We start from the raw sequence: 22,305 nt of genomic DNA on the forward strand, positions 1-22,305 counted from the left end.
AGACCGTTTTGATTTCCTAAAAGCTACATGTACTCCTAAAAGCTAAGTCGTTTTAATATTCAAATACCAATGTCAAAATGTTACTGGAAGTTTTTAACCACTCACTTTTTCAACTGCTTTGCGTACAATCTCCTTGTACTCGTCCTTGGTGATGTCCTTGTTTTGGTAGTAGGGTTTCATGGCTGCTTTCACTTCATTGACAGCTCTCTCATGGATCTGTTGTTTCCAAAGCAGATATCAAGTTAAGAAATCTAGTCCTAATCTAATAAAAGGATCATTAATTATCTGGGTCAGAATGCAAACACAAATCATTAACTAGCAAAGTAGCTCTCCACAGTATATACAAAACAGAAAGTATAGGAAGCCACTTGAGAATAATACCTGGTGCTGTGGTTGTTATTCGTGGCGGTGACATTACCTTTTCTTTCTTGGAGCTGTCTGGGGGGGCAGCCCTGCTGTGCTGGGTGGTGGAGGATGGCATGGCCATGCTGTGGGCCTGGACTGTGTTGGCGCCACCTACTTTGGTCATGGTGGGCATGAAGGGGGCTTTGCCATGGCCTGCCATGCTGCTCATCATCTGGGAAAGAGGCATGGAGGTATTCATGGGGACAAAGTATGAGAGAAGTGAAAATACTCAAACAGATTGCTTGGGTCCAGAAGATTATATTTTGACAAAGGATGCAAATATACTCCTGTCTTTACCTGTGTTGTGCGGCTATCTGCCTGTATGGCCGTCATGCTGCCCTGCTGCATGGGAGGTGGTGGTGGTGGTGGTGGTGGGAGGCCCTGGGCAGCTGTCACAGGGACCTGCAGGAGAGGCACTGAGGAGTGGTGGTGCATGGGGACCTGAGGAGGCATCCCGAAGGGGGGTGGTTGCAGGCTGACAGGTGGGCCTCGCGGGCCCATTGGGTAATGCAGGACGTTCATTTGGGGAGGCATGACGTTCAGGGCGGGTGGAGCTTCTCCACCCGCATTGGGCTGGGCATTGGTCTCACTCTGAGCTGGGTCTGAATAGACAAAAACAAATATCAAGAATAATATTAGATTACCTAATGTACATTCTGGGCTTTTATTAAGATTTACATTGGTGGCAGAAGTGGGATCCACATCAACTGCGCAACAGGCATCAGCAATACCATTTCGATATGCACAGTGAAACTGGTAACAGTAATGAGTGCATACACTCCATGGCACACAATCTAAGGGTTCTGACCTGCTGTTGACGTCTCCTCCTGCCTGCTCCAGCTGCCAGAGCCTGCACCTCCCCCTCGATCTCTCCTGGAGTAATAGTTCTGCACGTCTGCCGGGAGTGTCCTCCGCACAGCCCAGCTGGAAGCTGATGACCAGCCAGAGCGGTCCATCATCGATTCGCCCATCTCAGGCTCCTTCCTGCGGCCGCCACGGTTCTCGTTGAATCGGCTGTACGCGTCGCTCCCTGAATTGTTTGAGGTCCCTGAGAATGTGTTTCTGGGCTGCCAGCGGTTTTCTGCCTGCTCCCCCTGTTGGTTGGAGGTTCCGTAGGCGCCCCGGCCTCGTCCTGTGCCTCGTCCACGATCTCCACCCCAGCCTTTATCTTCCCAGCGAGGCACACTTGTCACCCTGGCCTCTGTGTCAGCACGTGCCTTCTCCATAACCCAGTCAGGATTTTCCCTGCTGGGGGAAACATCTGCAAAGCCGCCGTTTTCAGAGCGGCCCGCGTCTCTGGCTGGCCTCTCTGGGAAATTCCTTCGAGAGGGGTCGCTACCCGGCCCAGCCCTCCATCCATCTCCAGTCCAGCGATCTCTCTTCCGTGGTGACTGTCCCCCTGAGTCTGGGCGCTCCGGGGATGACCCTCTTCGGTAGGACCTGTTTCTGGACCTGGAACTAGATCTGGAACGGCTCTTAGAGCGCTTCCTGTTTTTCCTCTCACGGCTACGGTCACGGATACGGTCCGTCCTGGGGGCGTCCCTCTCAGCGTCCCGTTCCCTGCTGGGGCTGCCCGAGGCCTGGCGCTCCTTGTTGCGCTCCTGAGATCTGGAGCGCGACCTCCTCAACGAGTCCTGCTTCGACTCTCTCTTGGGAGACCAAGTGGTGGCAGCAGAGTGGAAGCGCGACTTGCGCTGCCTGCCATTCTTCCTTTCCTCTACCTTTTCCTCTCTGACCGAGCTCTCCCGCTCCTGCCTGCTACCATTCCTCTTGTCTTCCGTAGCCTGGCTTGTGGACTCGTGAGCTGTACTTTCAGTCTCTTTTGGTGGATCAGAGGCCAGCTTGGTGCTGCGCTCACTGCTGGGTGAATCACAGTCCATTGGTATTGCTTCTGTGTCATCCTCAGACAGACCGTCCTCTTTGCTGCCGGTTGCTGATTTTTCATTTATGACATCCTTTGGATCATGCCTGTCCTCCTCGGACATTTTTGCTTCTGAGGTGCCTTGACCTCTCTGGGACACATTACCGTCTGGAGATTCACAACGAGTCGAGCCAGTACAAGATTCAGGCTCTGCAGTGGGGCAGGGAGAGACCTCTGCTTTCTCCTCCTTCACTGAGGCTTCATCATCTGATTTCACTTCTGTTGGATCGTTAGTGGCTTCCACAGCATCAGCATCTTCCTCCCCAAGTTGTCCTGACTGCCCAGACTGGGGGCTCTCCAATGGTCTCTCTGGTGAGTTGGAAGAGGTGGGTGAGTTGCTTTTCTCTGGGTCTTCTATTTGGTCTGGGTGTTTCTCCCCTGCACATTGGTCCCTGTCGGGGGAGAGCCCAGGGGTATTCAGCGCTACATCTGACGACGGTGACTTCCGGTCCTCTTCCTCACCATCCTCCTCTTCTTCTTCCTTCCCACGTTCCTCTTCCTCAGAAAGATCATAATTTTCCCATGGCTGGTCCTCAGTGTCCTTCAGGGCATCACATGCAGAAGGTTCGGGACGGCCTTCCTCCTCGGTAGGGCTGGAGGTGCGCTGCACAGCCTGTGGGCTCACTGCAGTGTCTGAGAGCTGCTCCCTTTCCTCTACCTCTTTCCTCTGCTGCTCAAATTCCTCCTCCTCCTCTTTGGCTTCCTCTTCCTCACTTCCTGATGGACTACTGAGGATGACTTTGGAGGCCTTTTTTCTCACTTGGGCCTTCCTCCTGGCGTTGGGCTTTCGCTGAGCTGCCCATTTGCCCTTCTTCTTACCAGCTGCTGCGGTGCTTTTGCCCGCTTTTGTGGGTGGGTTTGTAGAAGTGTCGGAATCTGAAGAGTGGGACTGCGAAGATGCAGGGTCTTGTGTAGGAGCTTGTTCCTCAACCCTGCTGTGGCGGCCAGAGCGCCTAGTCGTCAGGGCCTCTGTCTGTTTGGAGGGGCCTTTGGAGCCAGATCCACGTGTGCCCTTCTTCTCCTCTCCTTTGGGGCAGGTGACTGCGCAAACTCTTCCCTGAAAGACTTATTATGAGACATAATCATGAATATTAGAAGTATTGTGAGAAATCTAAATGGTCCAATGTAGCATACAATTAGGCATAACCTATCGATTAAAGGTTTGGATTTGGTGCCTTCACAAAACTGAACTCCTAATGCCAGGGTACTGCACAACCCACACACATGATGGAAATTATTCAGAAAAAGTAGCTTACTGCCACAATGTAGCTTCATGTAGCCAAGCAGCTTACAGTCAGTCACCTTTCGTGACCTCATTCAAACTCAGTGATTCAAGTTAACATTTATACCAGGTTTTGGGAGGGGGGGAAACCTGAGAGGGTTCATTTGAACAGACTCACTAAATGGTTGATAAGCATTTCAAAGCAGGACTCACCAAAATGCCCCGAGCCGAGAGGTGAAGCAGTAGTAGAGAACGGTGAGAGGGGTCTCAGAGGAAAGGGGCTGCTACTCCACTCAGAGGGATGGAACAACTGCCTGGGAGGGAAATATCAGATCAGAGCTCTACAAATTATGCTGACCAATATTCACTCATACTGTCAAAAATGCACTCAAAATCCCTTTCTATTGAAAAACTCTCACCCTACAACCTCTACCTACAATATATACACACACTCCATCTGCATACATTACTTGTGTGCGGACCAACTCACCTCGAGTTGCCACTGGCAGGAACGGGTACAGCAACAGGCAGAAATGGGCAGTCTTGTGTTTTGCGGCTACACTGTTTACAGTCATCCTCAGACGGCTCCTCCTCGGGCACCCAAAGGGGTTCTGCACTGCAGAGTAGACAAAGGACACAATATACAAACACAGAAAAAGGACATCTTTCATTGGTTGTCTTTAAGTCAAAAACACACAAACTTGAGACAGAAAGAGTCCATCTATTTCAACTTTGTTAGGACAATGATGATTAGAACAGGGTTTCCAACAAATTGTGAAGTACCATAAGAAGTAGTTACTGTGTCTCTGCTCGGTGACCTGCAAATCAAAACGTTAACAAAGTGGCCTACTCACATGCACTGTGTCAGAGTCCCCATTGCTGTGCCTGTCTGGGCCGCAGACCAAGAGCACAGAGGTCCTCTCACCTGGAAAAGAGAGAAAACCGTTCAAAATGAGGCTTGGCTGTTGCAAATACCAGACAAGCACCCAGTGGGAACAAATAGGCCGATGAGGACATGGGGCCACGTTGATACTACTTATTCTATGCCAGAGTATTATCGAAAACTCTTGGCTGAGCAAATTCAAACATGGGAAAGGCTAGATCTGCTGAACATATTTCTAACCAACAATCTAAAATCAAATGTTATGTCAAATGCGGCGAATACAACTGGTGTAGATTATATCGTGAAATGCATGCTTACTAGGCCTTCCTAACAATGCAGAGTTTAAAACAAAGTAGTAACACAAGAGGAATACAAAATACACAAAGGAGATGTATACAGGAAGTACCAGTACCAGATCAATGTGCAGAGGTACGAGGTATTTGAGGTAGACATGAACATGGAGGCAGGGTAGTGACTAGGCATCAGGATAGATAACAATAAGAGTATAATAAAGAACATAATAGCAGCAGCAAATTAGGTGTGTGAGTAGGCATGTGTGTGTACAGTGCATTCGGAAAGTATTCAGACCCCTAGACTTTCTCCTTATTTTGTTACGTTACAGCCTTATTCTAAAATGGATTAAATTGTTTGTTTTTTTTCTCGATCTACACACACAAAACACCCCATAACGACGACGCAAAAACGGGTTTAGACATTTCTGCAAATGTATTTATTACAAATAAAACTGAAATATCATATTTACATAAGTATTCAGACCCTCTTCTCAGTACTTTTTTGAAGCACTTTTGGCAGCGATTACAGCCTTCAGGCTTCTTGGGTAGGAGGCTACAAGCTTGGCACACCTGTATTTGGGGAGTTTCTCCCATTCTTCTCTTCAGATCCTCTCAAGCTTAGGTTGGATGGGGAGTGTCACTGCACAGCTATTTTCAGGTCTCTCCAGAGAAGTTCAATGGGGTTTTTATTTTACCTTTATTTAACCAGGTAGGGCAGCTCTCTAAACCCTTAAGAACAAATTCTTATTTTCAATGACGGCCTAGGAACAGTGGGTTAACTGCCTGTTCAGGGGCAGAACGACAGATTTGTACCTTGTCAGCTCGGGGGTTTGAACTTGCAACCTTCCGGTTACTAGTCCAACGCTCTAACCACTAGGCTACCCTGACGCCCCGGGTTGATGTCCGGGCACTGCCTGGGCCACTCAAGGACTTTGAGTGACTTGTCCCGAAGACACTTCTGCGTTGTCATGGCCGTGTGCTTAAGGTTATTGTCCTGTTGGAAGGTGAACTTTTGCCCCAGTCTGAGGTCCTGAGCAGGTTTTCATCAAGGATCTCTCTGTACTTTCTACCGTTCATCTTTCCCTCGATCCTGACTAGTCTCCCAGTCTCTGCCGCTGAAATACATTCCCACAGCATGATGCTGCCACCATCATGCTTCACCGTAGGGATGGTGCCAGGTTTCCTCCAGATGTGACGCTCGGCATTCAGGCCAGAGTTCAATCTTGATTTCATCAATCTTGTTTCTCATGGTCGGAGTCCTTTAGGTGCCTTTTGGCAAACTCCAAGCAAGCTGTCACGTGCCTATTACTGAGGAGTGGCTTCCGTCTGGCCACTCTACCATAAAGGCCTGATTGGTGGAGTGCTGCAGAGATGGTTGTCCTTCTGGAAGGGTCTCCCATCTCCACAGAGTTCCTCTGTCGAGTTCCTCTCCACAGAGAGTTCCTCTGTGGAGATCGTGGATTCAGAGCTATCTATCTAATAGAACTCAAAGGGTTTTCTTTAATGGAAGCATCTCTAATGTCAAACATGTAAAGTGTGGTGTACTGCAGGGCAGCTCTCTAAACCCTCTACTCTTTTCTATTTTTACAAATGACCTGCCACTGGCATTAAACAATGCATGCGTGTCCATGTATGCTGATGATTCAACCATATACGCATCCACAACCACAGCTAATGAAGTCACTGAAACCCTTAGAGTTGCAGTCTGTTTTGGAATGGGTGGCCAGTAATAAACTGGTCCTGAACATCTCTAAAACTAAGAGCATTGTATTTGGTACAAATCATTCCTTAAGTGCTAGACCTCAGCTGAATCTGGTAATGAATGGTGTGGTGGTTGAACAAGTTGAGGAGACTAAGTTACTTGGCGTTACCTTAGATTGTAAACTGTCATGGTCAAAACATATAGATTCAATGGTTGCAAAGATGGGGAGAGGTCTAGCCGTAATAAAGAGAAGCTCTGCTTTTTCGACACCACACTCCAAAAAGCAAGTTCTGCAGGCTCTTGTTTTGTCTAATCTTGATTATTGTCCAGTCGTGTGGTCCAGTGCTGCAAGGAAAGACCTAGTTAAGCTACAGCGGGCCCAGAACAGAGCGGCACGTTTTGTTCTTAATTGTAATCAGAGAGCTGATATAAATACTATGCATTCCAGTCTCGCTTGGCTAAGAGTTGAGGAGAGACCGACTGCATCACTTATTTTTATAAGAAGCATTAATGTGCTGAAAATCCCACATTGATTGCATTGTCAACTTACACAGCTCTGACACACACACACACACACTTATCCCACCAGACATGCCACCAGGGGTCTTTTCATAGTCCCCAAATCTAGAACAAATTCAAGAAAACGTACAGTATTATATAGAGCCCTTATTGCATGGAACTTCCTTACATCTCATATTGCTCAAATAAACAGCAAACCTGGTTTAAAAAAAAAACAGATAAAGCAACACCTCGTGGCACAATGCCGCTCCCCTATTTGACCTAGATAGTTTCTGTGTATCCATTGATTTGTAGGCTACGTGTGCCTTTTAAAAAATTTATGTAGTTCTGTCCTTGAGCTGTTCTTGTCTAATGATGTTCTGTATTGTTTCATGCTTTGTGTGGACCCCAGGAAGAGTAGCTGCTGCTTTTGCAACAGCTAATGAGGATTCTTATAAAATACCAAATAAAGCTCTGCCAGAGTGACCATCGGGTCACCTCCCTGACCAAGGCCCTTCTCCCCCGATTGTTCAGTTTGGCCATCTCTAGGAAGAGTCTTCATGGTTCCAAACTTCTTCTATTTAACTTCACTAGGGTAGGGGGCAGCATTCTGAATTTTGGATGAAAAGCATGCCCAAATTAAACTGCCTGCTACTCAGGCCCATAAGCTAGGATATGCATCAAATGTGTAGATTTGGATAGAAAACACTCTAAAGTTTCCAAAACTGTTCAAATAATGTCCGTGAGTATAACAGAACTGATATGGCAGGCGAAGACCAGAGGAAAATCCAACCAGGAAGTACTATTATTTTGAAAGGCTGGTTTTCCATTGAAAGCCTATCCACCATACAAAGACTTAGGACCCAGTTCACAATCTCTATGGCTTCCTCAACATGTGACCAGTCTTTAGGCATTGTTTCAGGCTTACTCTGAAAAATGAGGGAGATCAAATCAAATCAATACACCGCTTTCAATGAGAGCACGTGATCGGGAGCATGCATTTCTTGTTTACCTTTTCCATTGACAAAGCTTTTGTCCGGCTGAAATATGATTGATTATTTATGACAAAAACAACCTGAGGATTGATTTTAAACATCGTTTGACATCTTTTATAGTACTTTTTTGACTTTTCGTCTTGGTTTTGAGAGCGCACATTGTGCGGATTTCTGAACTAAACGCACCAACAAAACGGAGGTATTTGGACATAAAGTTTAACTATCAAAAACAAACATTTTTTGTCTAACATGGAGACCTAGGAGTGCCACCAGATGAAGATCATCAAAGGTAAGTGATTCATTTTAATGCTATTTCTGACTTTTGTGACACTCTCCTTGGTTGGAAAATGGCTGTATGGGTTTCTGTGGCTAGGAGCTGACCTAACATAATCACAAAGTGTGCTTTCGCTGTAAAGCCTTTTTGAAATCTGACACAGCGGTTGCATTAATAAGGAGAAGTTAATCTGTATTTTTATGTTTAACACTTGTATCTTTTATCAATGTTTATGATGAGTATTTCTGTTATTTGATGTGGCTCTCTGCACTTTCACCGGATGTTTGTTTGAGACAATGCATTTCTGAACATAAAACACCCATTTCAAATGAGGTTTTTGGACATAAAGATGAACTTTATCGAACAAAACACACATTTATTGTGTAACATGAAGTCCTGTGAGTGCCATCTGATGAAGATCATCAAAGGTTAGTGATTAATTTAATCGCTATTTCTGACTTTGTGAGCCCTCTCCTTGGCTGGAAAATGGCTGTATGGTTTTCTGTGACTAGGTGCTGACCTAACATAACCGTTTGGTGTGCTTTCGCCGTAAAGCCTATTTGAAATCGGACACTGTGGCTGGATTTACAAGAAGTTTCTTTAAAATTGTGTAAAATACTTGTATGTTTGAGGAATTTTAACGGGATTTCTGTTGTTTTGAATTTGGCGCCCTGCAATTTCACTGGCTGTTGTCAAGGTGGGACGCTTGTACCAGAGAGGTTAAGAATGATGGAGGCCACTGTGTTCTTGGGAACCTTCAATGCTGCAGAAATGTGTTGGTACCCTTCCTCAGATCTGTGCCTTGACACAATCCTGTTTCAGAGCTCTACGGACAATTCCTTCGACCTCATGGCTTGGTTTTTTCTCCGAAATGACCTGTGGGACCTTATCTAGACAGGTGTGTGCCTTTCCAAATCATTTCCAATCAATTGAATTTACCACAGTTGGACTCTAATCAATGCAAAAATGTCTAAACCTGTTTTCGCTTTGTCATTATGGGGTATTGTGTGTAGATTAAGGAAAACAATTTATTTAAACCATTTTAGAATAAGGCTGGAATGTAATAAAATGTGGAAAATGTCAAGGGGTCTAACTAAATACTTTACGAATGCACGAATGTATTTGTGTTTGTATTGTGTCGGTATGCGTGTGTGTGCGTATGTAGTGTGAATCTAACGCGAATCTAGCATGCTAAAACAAACTTTTGTTTCTTAGTTGCATCGCATGCATTACATATCTTCACAGTTGGACTCTAAACCCATAAAATCTTGCATGAGCCGTACATATTATTTGTTATGAAATAGATGCCTCTACAAAGGGGTCTGAAATTACTAACCTTCTTCTTGCTCAACACAGAGGGGTCATCATCGCTGCCTGAGGAACACAATGTATCTTGTTACATCTGAATAAAATGCCAATAAAATGCCAACAAATGAAGGAAAGATTATTTATATGAGGAGAATAAGCACATACATTTCCGAATAAGGCCTTTAGCTTCTGATGTCCTCTCCGTCTTCGGTCTCCTCCATCTTCCTCCTTTTTTCCTTAAATATAAATGTGGTTTTTACATTTGTCATAAAAGGTGGCATGCATTGAAACGTGTGGCTTTCTCGTGAATTCCTTTAGCAAAATATCTTTACATTAACAGACTTACACTTGGGCAGTTTATTAGGTACACCACCCCGTTCACAAAATTGGTTTGCTGCTACAAACAGTGAGTCACGTGGCCATGGCTTGCTATATAAAGCAGGCAGACCGGTATCGAGGAATTCAGTTACTGTTCGATTGAACATTAGAATAGGCAAAACAGGTGACCAAAGCAACTTTGAGCATGGTATGATCGTCGGTGCCAGGAGCGCCGGTTCCAGTATCTCAGAAACGGATGGCCTTCTGGGCTTTTCATGCACGACAGTGTCTATGGCAGGGATCATCAACTAGATTCAACCGTGGGCTGATTTACAAATTACAAATTTGTAGACTGCAAATTAACTGCAAGAATCCCAAACAGATTTTGATCTGGTATAGGGTTTACAGAGAATGGTGTGACAAACAAAAAACATCCAGTCAGTGGCAGGTCCTGTGGGCAAAAACAGCTTGTTTATGAGGGGTCGAAGGAGAATGGCAAGAATCGTGCAAACATGCGGGCCACAAACAGGCGAATAACGGCACAGTACAACAGTGGTGTGAAGAACGGCATCTCGGAACCCACAATTCGTTGGGACTATTTTCCTGGCACACATAAGGTCCCTTGATAGCAATTGAGCAATGTTTCCATGCCCCGAAGAATTCAGGCTGCTCTGGAGGCAAAGGGGGGTCCGACCCAGTACTAGATGGATGTACGTAATAAACTGGCCACGGAGTATACTTTAAAATAATTGTCAACGTATTAACACCATGTTAAGGTGGAGAAACAACTAGCAGGTGGGAACAGAAAGAGTTGGCTGCTACTATGCAAGAGATTGTTTGTGGGGAAATTACCGCTGCCCTCGACTTGCAATTAAAACCGGTAAATTAATCTCGTCATTGCTCACTTCTAAAGTGGATACCTACTCAACTAATCAAATGTTATAGCTGTCTTGGTATCCTAGCAATAAACCATATTGATATAGCAATGCTCCAAGAAATAATCACCATCTTGGTTAAGGTGAAGACCAAGAAGGCAGAATCACTTTCCTTAAACGTATCCATAATGGAAAGAAAATTGCCTTTATTGATGTGTATGCTCCAAATTCGTTTGAGCCCAAGTTTTTTGATTCTCTGAACAGCCTATTGTTAGAATTAATTGAAATCCAACTAGTTATTGGGACAGACATGAATGCCATTTTAAACATGTGGGACAAATCTAATAAAGACCAACTACAATCCACATGTAACCTAGGCCCAACATATACTCTCTGATTACAACCTCAATGATGCCTGGTGAGCACATACTCCTAAAGCAAAATAGTAGACTTTCTCCACAAACAGAGTACTCAATTTTCTCTTATCTAAACCTTTATTTTCTAAAATGAAGAAAACAGAAATTCGACATACTGTGCCTTCAGAAAATATTCAGACCACTTGACTTTTTCCACATTTTGCTACGGTACAGCCTTCAAAAATGTATTAAATTATTTTTTTCCTTCATTAATCTACACACAATACCCCATAATGACAAAGCGAAAACAGTTTTTTAAAAACAGCCCATTTTCTATTAGACTCGAAATTGAGCTCAGGTGCATCCTGTTCCCATTGATCATCCTTGATGTTTCTACAACTTGATTGGAGTCCACCTGTGGTAAATGAAATTGATTGGACATGATTTGGAAAGGCACACACCTGTCTATATAAGGTCCCACAGTTGACAGTCCATCTCAGATCAAAAACCAAGCCATGAGGTCGAAGGAATTGTCCGTAGAGCAACGAGACAGGATTATGTCGAGGCACAGATCTGAGGAAGGATACCAAAACATTTCTGCAGCATTGAAGGTCCCCAAAACCAAAATGGGCTCCATCATTCTTAAACGGAAGAAGTTAGGAACCACCAAGACTCTTCCTAGAGCTGGCCGCCCAGCCAAACTGAGTAATCGGGAGAGAAGGGCTTTGGTCAGGGAGGTGACCAAGAACCCGATGGTCACTCTGACAGAGCTTATAGTTCCTCTGTGGAGATGGGAGAACCTTCCAAAAGGACAACGATCTCTGCAGCACTCCACCAATCAGGCCTTTATGGTAGTGGTCAAACGGAAGCCACTCCTCTGTAAAAGGCACATGACCGCCCGCTTGGAGCTTGCCAAAAGGCTTCTAAAGACTCTCAGACCATGAGAAACAAGATTCTCTGGTCTGATGAAACCAAGACAGAACTCTTTGGCCTGAATGCCAAGTGCCACGTCTGGTGCCAGCATCATGGTGTGGGGGTGTTTTTCAGCGGCAGGGACTGGGAGACTAGTCAGGATCGAGGGAAAGCTGAACAGAGCAAAGTACTGAGAGATCCTTGATGACAACCTGCTCCAGAGTGCTCAGGACCTCAGACTGGGGCAAATTTATTTTTAATAAATTAGTAAAAATGTCAACCTGTTGTTGCTTTGTCATTATGGGGTATTGTGTGTAGACTGAGGGGAAAAAGTTAATCAATTTTAGAATAAGGCTATAACGTAACAAAATGTGGAGAGTCAAGGGGTCTGAAAACCTTCCGAAGGCACTGCATGAGCTTGTCTGATCATCACCTTTACTTCAAATGTCAGAATTCTATGGAATGCCATCAAAGTTTTCTAAAAATTTATGCAACTGCATTTGCATCTGTGTTGAATAAATCACAAATGGGAAATGTTAACTGCATTAGATCGTTTTCAACAAACCCTTTTTTTCAGACCAGGTACAGTGCCTTGCGAAAGTATTCGGCCCCCTTGAACTTTGCGACCTTTTGCCACATTTCAGGCTTCAAACAAAGATATAAAACTATTTTTTGTGAAGAATCAACAACAAGTGGGACACAATCATGAAGTGGAACGACATTTATTGGATATTTCAAACGTTTTTAACAAATCAAAAACTGAAAAATTGGGCGTGCAAAATTATTCAGCCCCCTTAAGTTAATACTTTGTAGCGCCACCTTTTGCTGCGATTACAGCTGTAAGTCACTTGGTATGTCTCTATCAGTTTTGCACATCGAGAGACTGACATTTTTTCCCATTCCTCCTTGCAAAACAGCTCGAGCTCAGTGAGGTTGGATGGAGAGCATTTGTGAACAGCAGTTTTCAGTTCTTTCCACAGATTCTCAATTGGATTCAGGTCTGGACTTTGACTTGGCCATTCTAACACCTGGATATGTTTATTTTTGAACCATTCCATTGTAGATTTTGCTTTATGTTTTGGATCATTGTCTTGTTTGAAGACAAATCTCCGTCCCAGTCTCAGGTCTTTTGCAGACTCCACCAGGTTTTCTTCCAGAATGGTCCTGTATTTGGCTCCATCCATCTTCCCATCAATTTTAACCATCTTCCCTGTCCCTGCCGAAGAAAAGCAGGCCCAAACCATGATGCTGCCACCATCATGTTTGACAGTGGGGATGGTGTGTTCAGCTGTGTTGCTTTTACGCAAAACATTACGTTTTGCATTGTTGCCAAAAAGTTCAATTTTGGTTTCATCTGACCAGAGCACCTTCTTCCACATGTTTGGTGTGTCTCCCAGGTGGCTTGTGGCAAACTTTAAACGACACTTTTTATGGATATCTTTAAGAAATGGCTTTCTTCTTGCCACTCTTCCATAAAGGCCAGATTTGTGCAATATACGACTGAATGTTGTCCTATGGACAGAGTCTCCCACCTCAGCTGTAGATCTCTGCAGTTCATCCAGAGTGATCATGGGCCTCTTGGCTGCATCTCTGATCAGTCTTCTCCTTGTATGAGCTGAAAGTTTAGAGGGACGGCCAGGTCTTGGTAGATTTGCAGTGGTCTGATACTCCTTTCATTTCAATATTATCGCTTGCACAGTGCTCCTTGGGATGTTTAAAGCTTGGGAAATCTTTTTGTATCCAAATCTGGCTTTAAACTTCTTCACAACAGTATCTCGGACCTGCCTGGTGTGTTCCTTGTTCTTCATGATGCTCTCTGCGCTTTTAACGGACCTCTGAGACTATCACAGTGCAGGTGCATTTATACGGAGACTTGATTACACACAGGTGGATTGTATTTATCATCATTAGTCATTTAGGTCAACATTGGATCATTCAGAGATCCTCACTGAACTTCTGGAGAGAGTTTGCTGCACTGAAAGTAAAGGGGCTGAATAACTTTGCACGCCCAATTTTTCAGTTTTTGATTTGTTAAAAAAGTTTGAAATATCCAATAAATGTCGTTCCACTTCATGATTGTGTCCCACTTGTTGTTGATTCTTCACAAAAAAATACAGTTTTATATCGTAATGTTTGAAGCCTGAAATGTGGCAAAAGGTCGCAAAGTTCAAGGGGGCCGAATACTTTCGCAAGGCACTGTAGCTATTACTATTTCCAAAGTCAAGACACAACTTAATTTATTGACAAGACGAAGCAGAATTTGCCATCCATCGAGTTAGACTCAACGATGGTAATCGTCCCAGTCATTTACTAGCCCACAAGCTAAGCCGTAATGCTCAATTAGCTGATACAGCAACTATTGCATCTGAAACAGGGGAATTACTATCAGAACCCAAACTAAGCCAAGATTCTTCTATAAATAACTGTACATCTCAATGTAACGGCAGGTTTACTATGTGGAGGGCCTATAGGCAAAGCCGAAAGATTAAAAGGCCAATATCGGCTCGGCCGTTCTCTATGATGGACTCCATCTCTACTTATGAAATTTTAACAGAACGTTTAATCCAACCTCAGATTAACCAGCAGAATATATATTGTCAAAATGAATATTGCCACGGCTGAATTTCTGTAGTTCAATGCTTCCCATGTCTCGCCCTTCTGGCTAATGGGCTAAAATTCATAGTGTGGTTTCAAAATTAATATGGCAAGGCAAAGCGATCCCGGTTAAAATTAACTTACAAAGAGAGAAATACGTGGGAGGATGAACTGTACCAAACTTTAAAATGTATTTCCAGGCACTATCATTTCACACCATCCTAAATTGGTTTAGACATGATTCCTCCAACCCCTGGCTGAGTATAGAGAGAAATATGGTATATCACATTGCCCTGGAAGCGACTCCTTTAAAAAAAAATATGTACAAATTAGGTCATCTATGCCAATAACAGGATTTATAAATAAATTATCTGAGTCTCCAAAAATATTGAATTTCTATAATATATAAACACGTTTTGGAAAGCTCATTCTGTGCTCGCCATTAAAAAAGTATGATCCAAAGACCTGAGTGAATCTGAACAACCATTTAACTGGAATAGAATATGGAAAAACATGACCTTGGTGTCCTAACCATGAACTTATACATTTTAAGTTGGTATTTAACACCAATGAAAAGGTATGATGAAATTGGCCAAACTCCCAACTAGGGTTGTAATGACCACAGTTAAATTCGCCGTGACCGTGGGGTCCTGGTAATCTCCTCTTTTGTAGTACCCAAATCGCTAACGACCATTAGGTCGCTAATGGCCTGGTACTCAGGGCTGTATTGTCCCTCTAACCACTGACATCAATGCAAATATCGAAAATCACATCAAACATCATTAAAACAGTATCATGCTTTTAAACCTCACCATTAGGCTACATTTTTTGGACCTCACTGATGATCAATTTGAAGAAAGAAGTTCTTCAAATTGAACATGGTCGTTGTTTCAATGTCAAACAACTAAATGGAGAGTGCTTTCTAAGGTGATGATTAATTCAAAGCATTTAAGACGTTGCATGTAGAACACCCATATGAATATTAGAGCCTATGCATAGGCATATGCCTTTATGAGCCCATACCTGAAAAAAATACCCTGAATTAAAATAATTACTGTGCTGTTATACAATACATTACGCACAGCAGAAAAAAATATTTTATAAAAACCCAGATTTAAGATGTCTTGGTCCATAATTGGTCTAGACTCCCAACCATTTTTTGGGGAGTTATCGCCTTGGAGTGTGGACTAAATTATTATGCATACTGGATGGACTGGTTACCTTATGCTACACTCCAAACTATCCATGAGTCTGAGAGTGAACGTATTATTCCTAGGCGATGCTGTTGGTTCATTGATTGTGCAGGTGGCTTACAGAATTAGCCTACAATTATAGTGACTTTGTATTTGATTTTGAATAGCCTAGTAATAGGGTATGTATAATATATTCATAATAAATAGGCTGACATTAACTTTAGCTACAGAATAGATCACCATTGTGTGTTTCCATCTCCTCCCCTCTCTCTCCTTCATTCCTTTCTCAAGCATGCAGAGATAGGGGCTGTCAACAGTTTAAATGTGTTTCTTTGTGAAAACATGTTACAATTGATGTTCATGAACATATTTCACTTAGTTTCCCAAATTAAGCACTGGGTCGCTGCAGGAACATGGTTGGAGAGCCCGTGGCATACATAGTTTGTGCAGTATATCACCTGTCACGCAGTGAGGATGCATTCTCTTCAAAGAGTGGTTAATCCACAAAGTGAAATAAGTGTTCTTATAAACCCAGACATTTCTATATGTAATCCCGTGTGAAAGCAGGATTTTGATGGTTGCCACTAAAAAGAGGAGGATCCCAGCTGCTACTATATTTATTTCTCAACTGCTCCACTATAAAACAGGAATAGCTTACCGGGCATAATTTAAACTGTGGGAACGTGGCCTTCATTCGCTATTTGAGTGCATAAGTGTGACATGTACATTTCCCCCTCCCCCTGTTCCTACCCATTTGATAATGGGCCATTCTAAATCAAAACAAATGTGACATTAGTAAAGACAAATTTAAACTGAAAATAGTCTGTTGGGTGAAAATATGATCACTTGATGAGATAACAGGGTGCGCAGCCTGAGGCAAAGAAGAGTGCAATCTTTTTATGCAACTTTTTCTAATAGAATAGCCTAGTCGCATCATGCAGTCCACATATTTTGATTTCTAAGACATTCTAAGGTTTGTATCAGTCACAACTAAATTCGCCAAATAACTACAGATAGAGATATGGGGGAACTGACACCCAACCTGTGTTGCTAGGCAGGATGGGAAGGTGGGGGGCAGATAGAAATATGGGGGAACTGACACCCAATCTGTGTTGCTAGGCAGGGTGGGGGGCAGATAGAGATATGGGGGAACTGATACCCAATCTGTGTTGCTAGGCAGGATGGGAAGGTGAGGGGCAGATAGAGATATGGGGGAACTGACACCTAATCTGTGTTGCTAGGCAGGATGGGATGTATTTCTTAGTTTTTAATCCTTTAGAGTACAGGTACATGTGGTATAAACTAAGTGTGTAAATTAACATGTATATTGTACCTGTAACTCCCACCTCCAACAAAAAAAATGTGGTAATAAATATAATAATGCACCGCAAAGTGACTGCCATTAAGCTGCACACCGTTTGAATGCTCTCCAAGTTTAAAGACAACGTTTCGACCAAGGTTCTTTATCAGGTTAACTGTGCAGCAGGGCAACCCTTTCACTAACACAAGACCTCTACTCACTTCAACAAACAGCCACTGGCTTCCGGGTCTGTGCAGCCACACTTCTCTGGCTCTGATTGGCTGACTCTCTTCTTCACAGGAACCTGAGATTCACATCACAACTGAAGTCAAAGCACGTACATTCTTCTTGCATAGTGACCAAAGCTATAATGTAGCTTCTGATGTTTCATGACATGCCATTTACAAATTATGAAACAGAAGGTAGAGCCAGCGGAGAAACCCCTGTTTACCGTCACACATCCCAGCACAGCATCACGTTTGTAGACAACACTGAAAGGCTGCCTGTCCACTGGGCAGGATGGAACTGCCTGCAACTTAAACACAGAAGAAGAAAAAAAACATCAGTCCAACACATCTTAGCCATGTACAGTCAGTCTCCTGAGCCTCACCGGGAGTAAGACCATGGCTTATCACAACAGACAACTTGCCAGTTGCAGCACTATCTGTTGCCACAGAGGGTGATGTGTCTAGGGGGTAGGACAGAGATATGGTGCTTACCTCTGCCCATCTGAGGAGGCAGCTGAGGCAGAATACATGGCAGCAGCTGTCAGGCATGGCCAGGACACAACGGCCCAGGGCGCCCAGGCAGATAGGACACCGCTCTGCCTCTTCCGGCTCCGGGTCTCCCTCTGGGGTCTGTCCGTCTGACAACCAGAGAGAGGTGGCACAACAGCTTGTCATTCAAGAACAAACTTGAGGGTAGAGACGTTTAAATTAAACCATGGTGCCAAAGCACACTGAAAGATCTTTTTCATGATGACTGGCTGGCAGTTACTTACCATTTCCCGATTCACCCGTCATCTTTGGCACAGTGTTGCTTTGTCCCTAATGACCAGATGACCCCTGTAAATAAAAATTAATGAGAGATTGTTGTTAACCTTTGCGCACCGAACCCGAATCGCTACATAAATAGTCATATTAAACATTCATGAAAATACAAGTGTCTCACATGTTTCGAAAGCCTAGAATCTTGCTAATCCAACTGCGTTGTCAGATTTAAAAAAGGATTTACTGCAAAAGAATACGATGCGATTATCTGAGGATAGAGCCCCATAAAAAACAACTATTTCAACCAGCACAGGCGTAACAAAATCACAAACTGCAATAAAATAAATAGTTTACCTTTGAGGATCTTCCTCTGTTTTCATTCCCAATGCTCATTGTTACACAATGAATGGTCTTTTGTTTGATAAAATCCATTTTTATAGCCTAACACGAAACATTTTATGAACCGCTTGTGTCGTGAATTCCGTCGCATTCCATTTTCGACGACACATTCGATGTAAATACACACAGTAAACATGACTTCTCCAGTCATGTTTGGTTTCATTGCAATCAACTGGTTTGTTTGTAACACAGCCAAACCTGATGGGTCATTTTGCGGGACGTATTGACTGAAAGAAACCGATTTGAAAACAACAAGCAATGACATCATTGTGCACCAATGATATGACCGCTGTTTCGTTGATTGACTGTATTTTAACCCAATGACCACTGATCGTCTTGAAATCAAGCTGGGTAGATAGCAAATGAGCTCAGGTAAACGGCCATATGTAATGTTTATGTGTTGGAAGACCAACCCATGTAGTAAACTCCCGTGTAAAGACGGTCATTCGCCATTGAAGATTCATACTGGAAGGAGCCAAGCTTGTGACGCACAGCCCTTTTTCGGTAACACGCATCTTCAGCTGTTAATATATCGAGCATCATGGTGAATAAGTCAGGAAAAGCTAAATCTAAGACTAGATATACGAATGTAGACAAAATTATTAACGATTCAGCTAGCGACCATAGCTATGACTCCAAAATGGAAGCATATATTTTTGAACGGAGAGGACATCATTTTGGACTGGTAAGTTCTTCTCATGCTAATGCCGTTGTTTGAAATGAATAATATCAAATATTATTTGTGATTTTTAAAAAACATTTTATTTGCAATATATAAAAATGTAATGAAATGTGTAAAGTATACATTGGCTATGTGTTGTGGGTGGGGGTGTTTGTATGTATGTGAATGACCCGTAGCCTGTTTGTCTGTGTGTGTGTGTGTGTATATATGGCCAAAGTTAAATGAAACAGCACTTTATGTTCCCTGTAATCTATATATCTGTTTATTATACCCGTTGATACAGGGCTCATATGTGAAACTATTCTAACTGAACATTTTCTTTCACAGTGACACTGACTCTGAATGGAAGCCCCCAGTGCCAAGGTGTCCATCCCCCACTGAAGCTGGTTCATCCAGCCGGACACCTGTTGTCTCCGGCTCCACACTCCATCTAGAGGTGTGAAGGCACTGACAAAGAAGCGGAGGAGGGGAAGTGTGCCACCTGCTAACGAAGAGACAGAAGGGCGTTGGCACACTGTCCTAGAAGATGATGTGGAGCCACCTCAACCAACATTTAGGCCAAAAAGGAAGCCAGGACCTCAGGTGAACATGACATCAACTTACAGCCCCCTTTAGCTTTTTCAGCTGTTTTTCACCCAATCCGTTGTCGATTCGCGCGTGTCTAACACGAATAAGTATGGGGAGAAGAAGCAAGCAGGCAAAAAGGTAGCATGGGAGCCCATATCCATGTCAGACTTTTTCTGCTAACTTTCACTGGTCGTCTACATGGGGCTGGTGAAGCTGAAAAGCCTGAGGGACTACTGGAAAACATAATCTCTCTACCAACTGCCTTTCCCCATGACCGTTATGTCTTGCAAAAGGTTTCTGGTTATCGCACAGGTGCTTCATATCAGTGACCCAAAGGTTGATGAAGCGAATGACAAGAAGAGAGGCACAGCAACATTTGATAGACTGTGCAAAATAAAACCTCTCTACTACAGGCCTGCAAAACCTACTTTCAGCCAGCCCAGAATGTGTCAATAGATGAGAGGATGGCAGCCTCAAAGACCAGAATTGGCCTCAAACATGAGAAACAAACCAACCAAGTGGTGTTACAAGCTGTTTGTGTTGGCTGATTCTGTGTGTGCCTACACATGCAATTTTTTTGTCTATGAGGGGTAGAACAGTTTTGCTACCGGTAAGGGACTTAGCTATGACTCTGTAATGGAGTTATTGGATTTTCAACAGCTATGGAAGGGCTACAAACTGTTTGTGGATAGCTTCAACACAAGCCCTACCCTGTTTGCAGACCTTAGGAAGTGGGAAGTGTGGGCTTGTGGCACCGTTCGTACCAACAGGGTGGGCTTTCCGAAGACGAAGGTGAACGACATGCCTAAGCGGGCTGAGCGGGGGATCATGCGATGGATCCGTGAAGATGGCCTGCTTTTTGTAAAGTGGATGGATACCAGAGAGGTGGTGATGTGCACAACAATCTACAAGTCCTTCAGTGGGGATCATGTCGTCAGATGTGTGAAGGACGGTGCCGGGGCATGGACCACCAAAAATGTCCCCATTCCAACTGCAATAAAGGACTACAACAAGAGCATGGGAGGTGTGGACCTGTCAGATGCGCTGATAGGCTATTACAATGTTCTCCATAAGACGATGAAATGGTACAAGACGTTCTTCTATCATTTCATCGACATTGCTGTGGTGAATGCATTCATCCTAAACAAAGAAATGGCTAAGAGCTGTGGAAAGCCCTTCCTCTCACTTCAGAGAGCTGCTCATCAAGGAGCTTGCTGGCTACAGCACCACGTTCTACCTACTCTACCTCTGTCCCTTCTGCCCCTGCCACAAGTGTTCATCTGCCCAAATTTATTTCTGCAGGTATGGTATGGAAAAGGGCACAGCATGGAGGCGTCACTGTGTTGTTTGCAAGATGAAGTCCCCCATCACCTGCACCACGTGCTTGGTGACCCTCTGCTTTACAGATGGCACCTGGCATCAGCAGCACAATATTGTGTAGAGCTTTGGCAAAGTGGGTGGGGTTATATCCTTCCTGTTTGGCCCTGTCCCGGGGTCTCAGCGGATGAGGCCACAGTGTCTCCTGACCCCCCGTCTCAGCCTCCAGTATTTATGCTGCAGTAGTTTATGTGTCGGGGGGGCTAGGGTCAGTTTGTTATATCTGGAGTACTTCTTCTGTCTTATCCGGTGTCCTGTGTGAATTTAAGTATGCTAATTCTCTCTCTCGGAGGACCTGAGCCCTAGGACCATGCGTCAGGACTACCTGGTATGATGACTCCTTGCTGTCCCCAGTCCACCTGGCCTTGCTGCTGTTCCAGTTTCAACTGTTCTGCCTGCGGCTATGGAACCCTAAACTGTTCATATTTACTCTTGAGGTAAATATATCCTAAATAAATATATCCTGTTGCACCCTCTACAACCACTGTGATCATTAGTGTCTGACCCTGCTGGTCATCTATGAACGTTTGAAAATCTCGGCCATGTTCTATTATAATCTCCACTCGGCACAGCCAGAAGAGGACTGGCCACCCCTCCTAGCCTCGTTTTAAAAGTTATCATTCTGAAACTTTGCACAAGTACTGTTGCCCTCTTATGTTTTTCACTGAAATTGTCCCCATCATCCTATCTGAATGTTTGTTTTGTCTTGTTCATTTTAAAGATGATGATACAACAATAAAAATGAAAAAATACTTAGCATGATCCGATATTTCAATTGGTCTAATGAGGTTATTGACTTTGGCTAGGTCTGTTTTTAAACATGAAGAAATAGTCTAATCTCGAGGATATTTGTTACGTGCTTTAAAATAGGGTGTAGAGTTCTACAAACATCTATCAGACCCACTGCCAAGTCTGCCCTTCTTAGTGTCACTGCAGCCTTCTCTGCCTTGTGTTTATGTTGACAATCTAACAAGGGATTCGTGAGAAGGCTGAGGTATCCTCCCATTACTATTGTCCCCGTCGGCTCCATGATTAGTAGGTTAAGCATTTTGAATATAAATTCGGGTCATTGTTCGTTTGGGTTATATACATTTAATGTTATTTCCGTGCCTTCAAACTTTCCATTTACTAGTATGTATCTATGTGTGAAAAGGGATGTCTACAATGGTTCTTTGTGTGAAAAGGGATATTATTTTTGGTTATTAATGCTACCCCTCTTCTTGCTGAACGGTAGGAAGAGG

The 22,305-nt window shown here is 43.7% G+C and overlaps 1 protein-coding gene across 1 annotated transcript in view; it reads right to left on the minus strand.

Annotated features, from left to right (window-relative positions):
- LOC110499960 (uncharacterized) overlaps nt 1-22,305 on the minus strand; it is a 29,592-nt gene that overhangs the window by 994 nt on the left and 6,293 nt on the right. Inside the window, exons 2-14 of the mRNA XM_021577020.3 lie at nt 18,051-18,114; nt 17,770-17,915; nt 17,502-17,585; nt 17,272-17,354; nt 9,667-9,737; nt 9,530-9,567; nt 4,403-4,473; nt 4,039-4,164; nt 3,762-3,862; nt 1,214-3,391; nt 703-1,007; nt 419-577; nt 106-216 (exon numbers count right to left, since the gene is read on the minus strand). Of these exons, the coding sequence (XP_021432695.3) occupies nt 106-216; nt 419-577; nt 703-1,007; nt 1,214-3,391; nt 3,762-3,862; nt 4,039-4,164; nt 4,403-4,473; nt 9,530-9,567; nt 9,667-9,737; nt 17,272-17,354; nt 17,502-17,585; nt 17,770-17,915; nt 18,051-18,072 (3,495 nt within the window). The 5' untranslated portion in view covers nt 18,073-18,114. The remainder of the gene's footprint in view (nt 1-105; nt 217-418; nt 578-702; nt 1,008-1,213; nt 3,392-3,761; nt 3,863-4,038; nt 4,165-4,402; nt 4,474-9,529; nt 9,568-9,666; nt 9,738-17,271; nt 17,355-17,501; nt 17,586-17,769; nt 17,916-18,050; nt 18,115-22,305) is intronic.

Source organism: Oncorhynchus mykiss, chromosome 21 (assembly GCF_057628025.1).
Source record: "Oncorhynchus mykiss isolate SJ-2025 chromosome 21, ASM5762802v1, whole genome shotgun sequence".
NCBI lineage: Eukaryota > Metazoa > Chordata > Actinopteri > Salmoniformes > Salmonidae > Oncorhynchus > Oncorhynchus mykiss.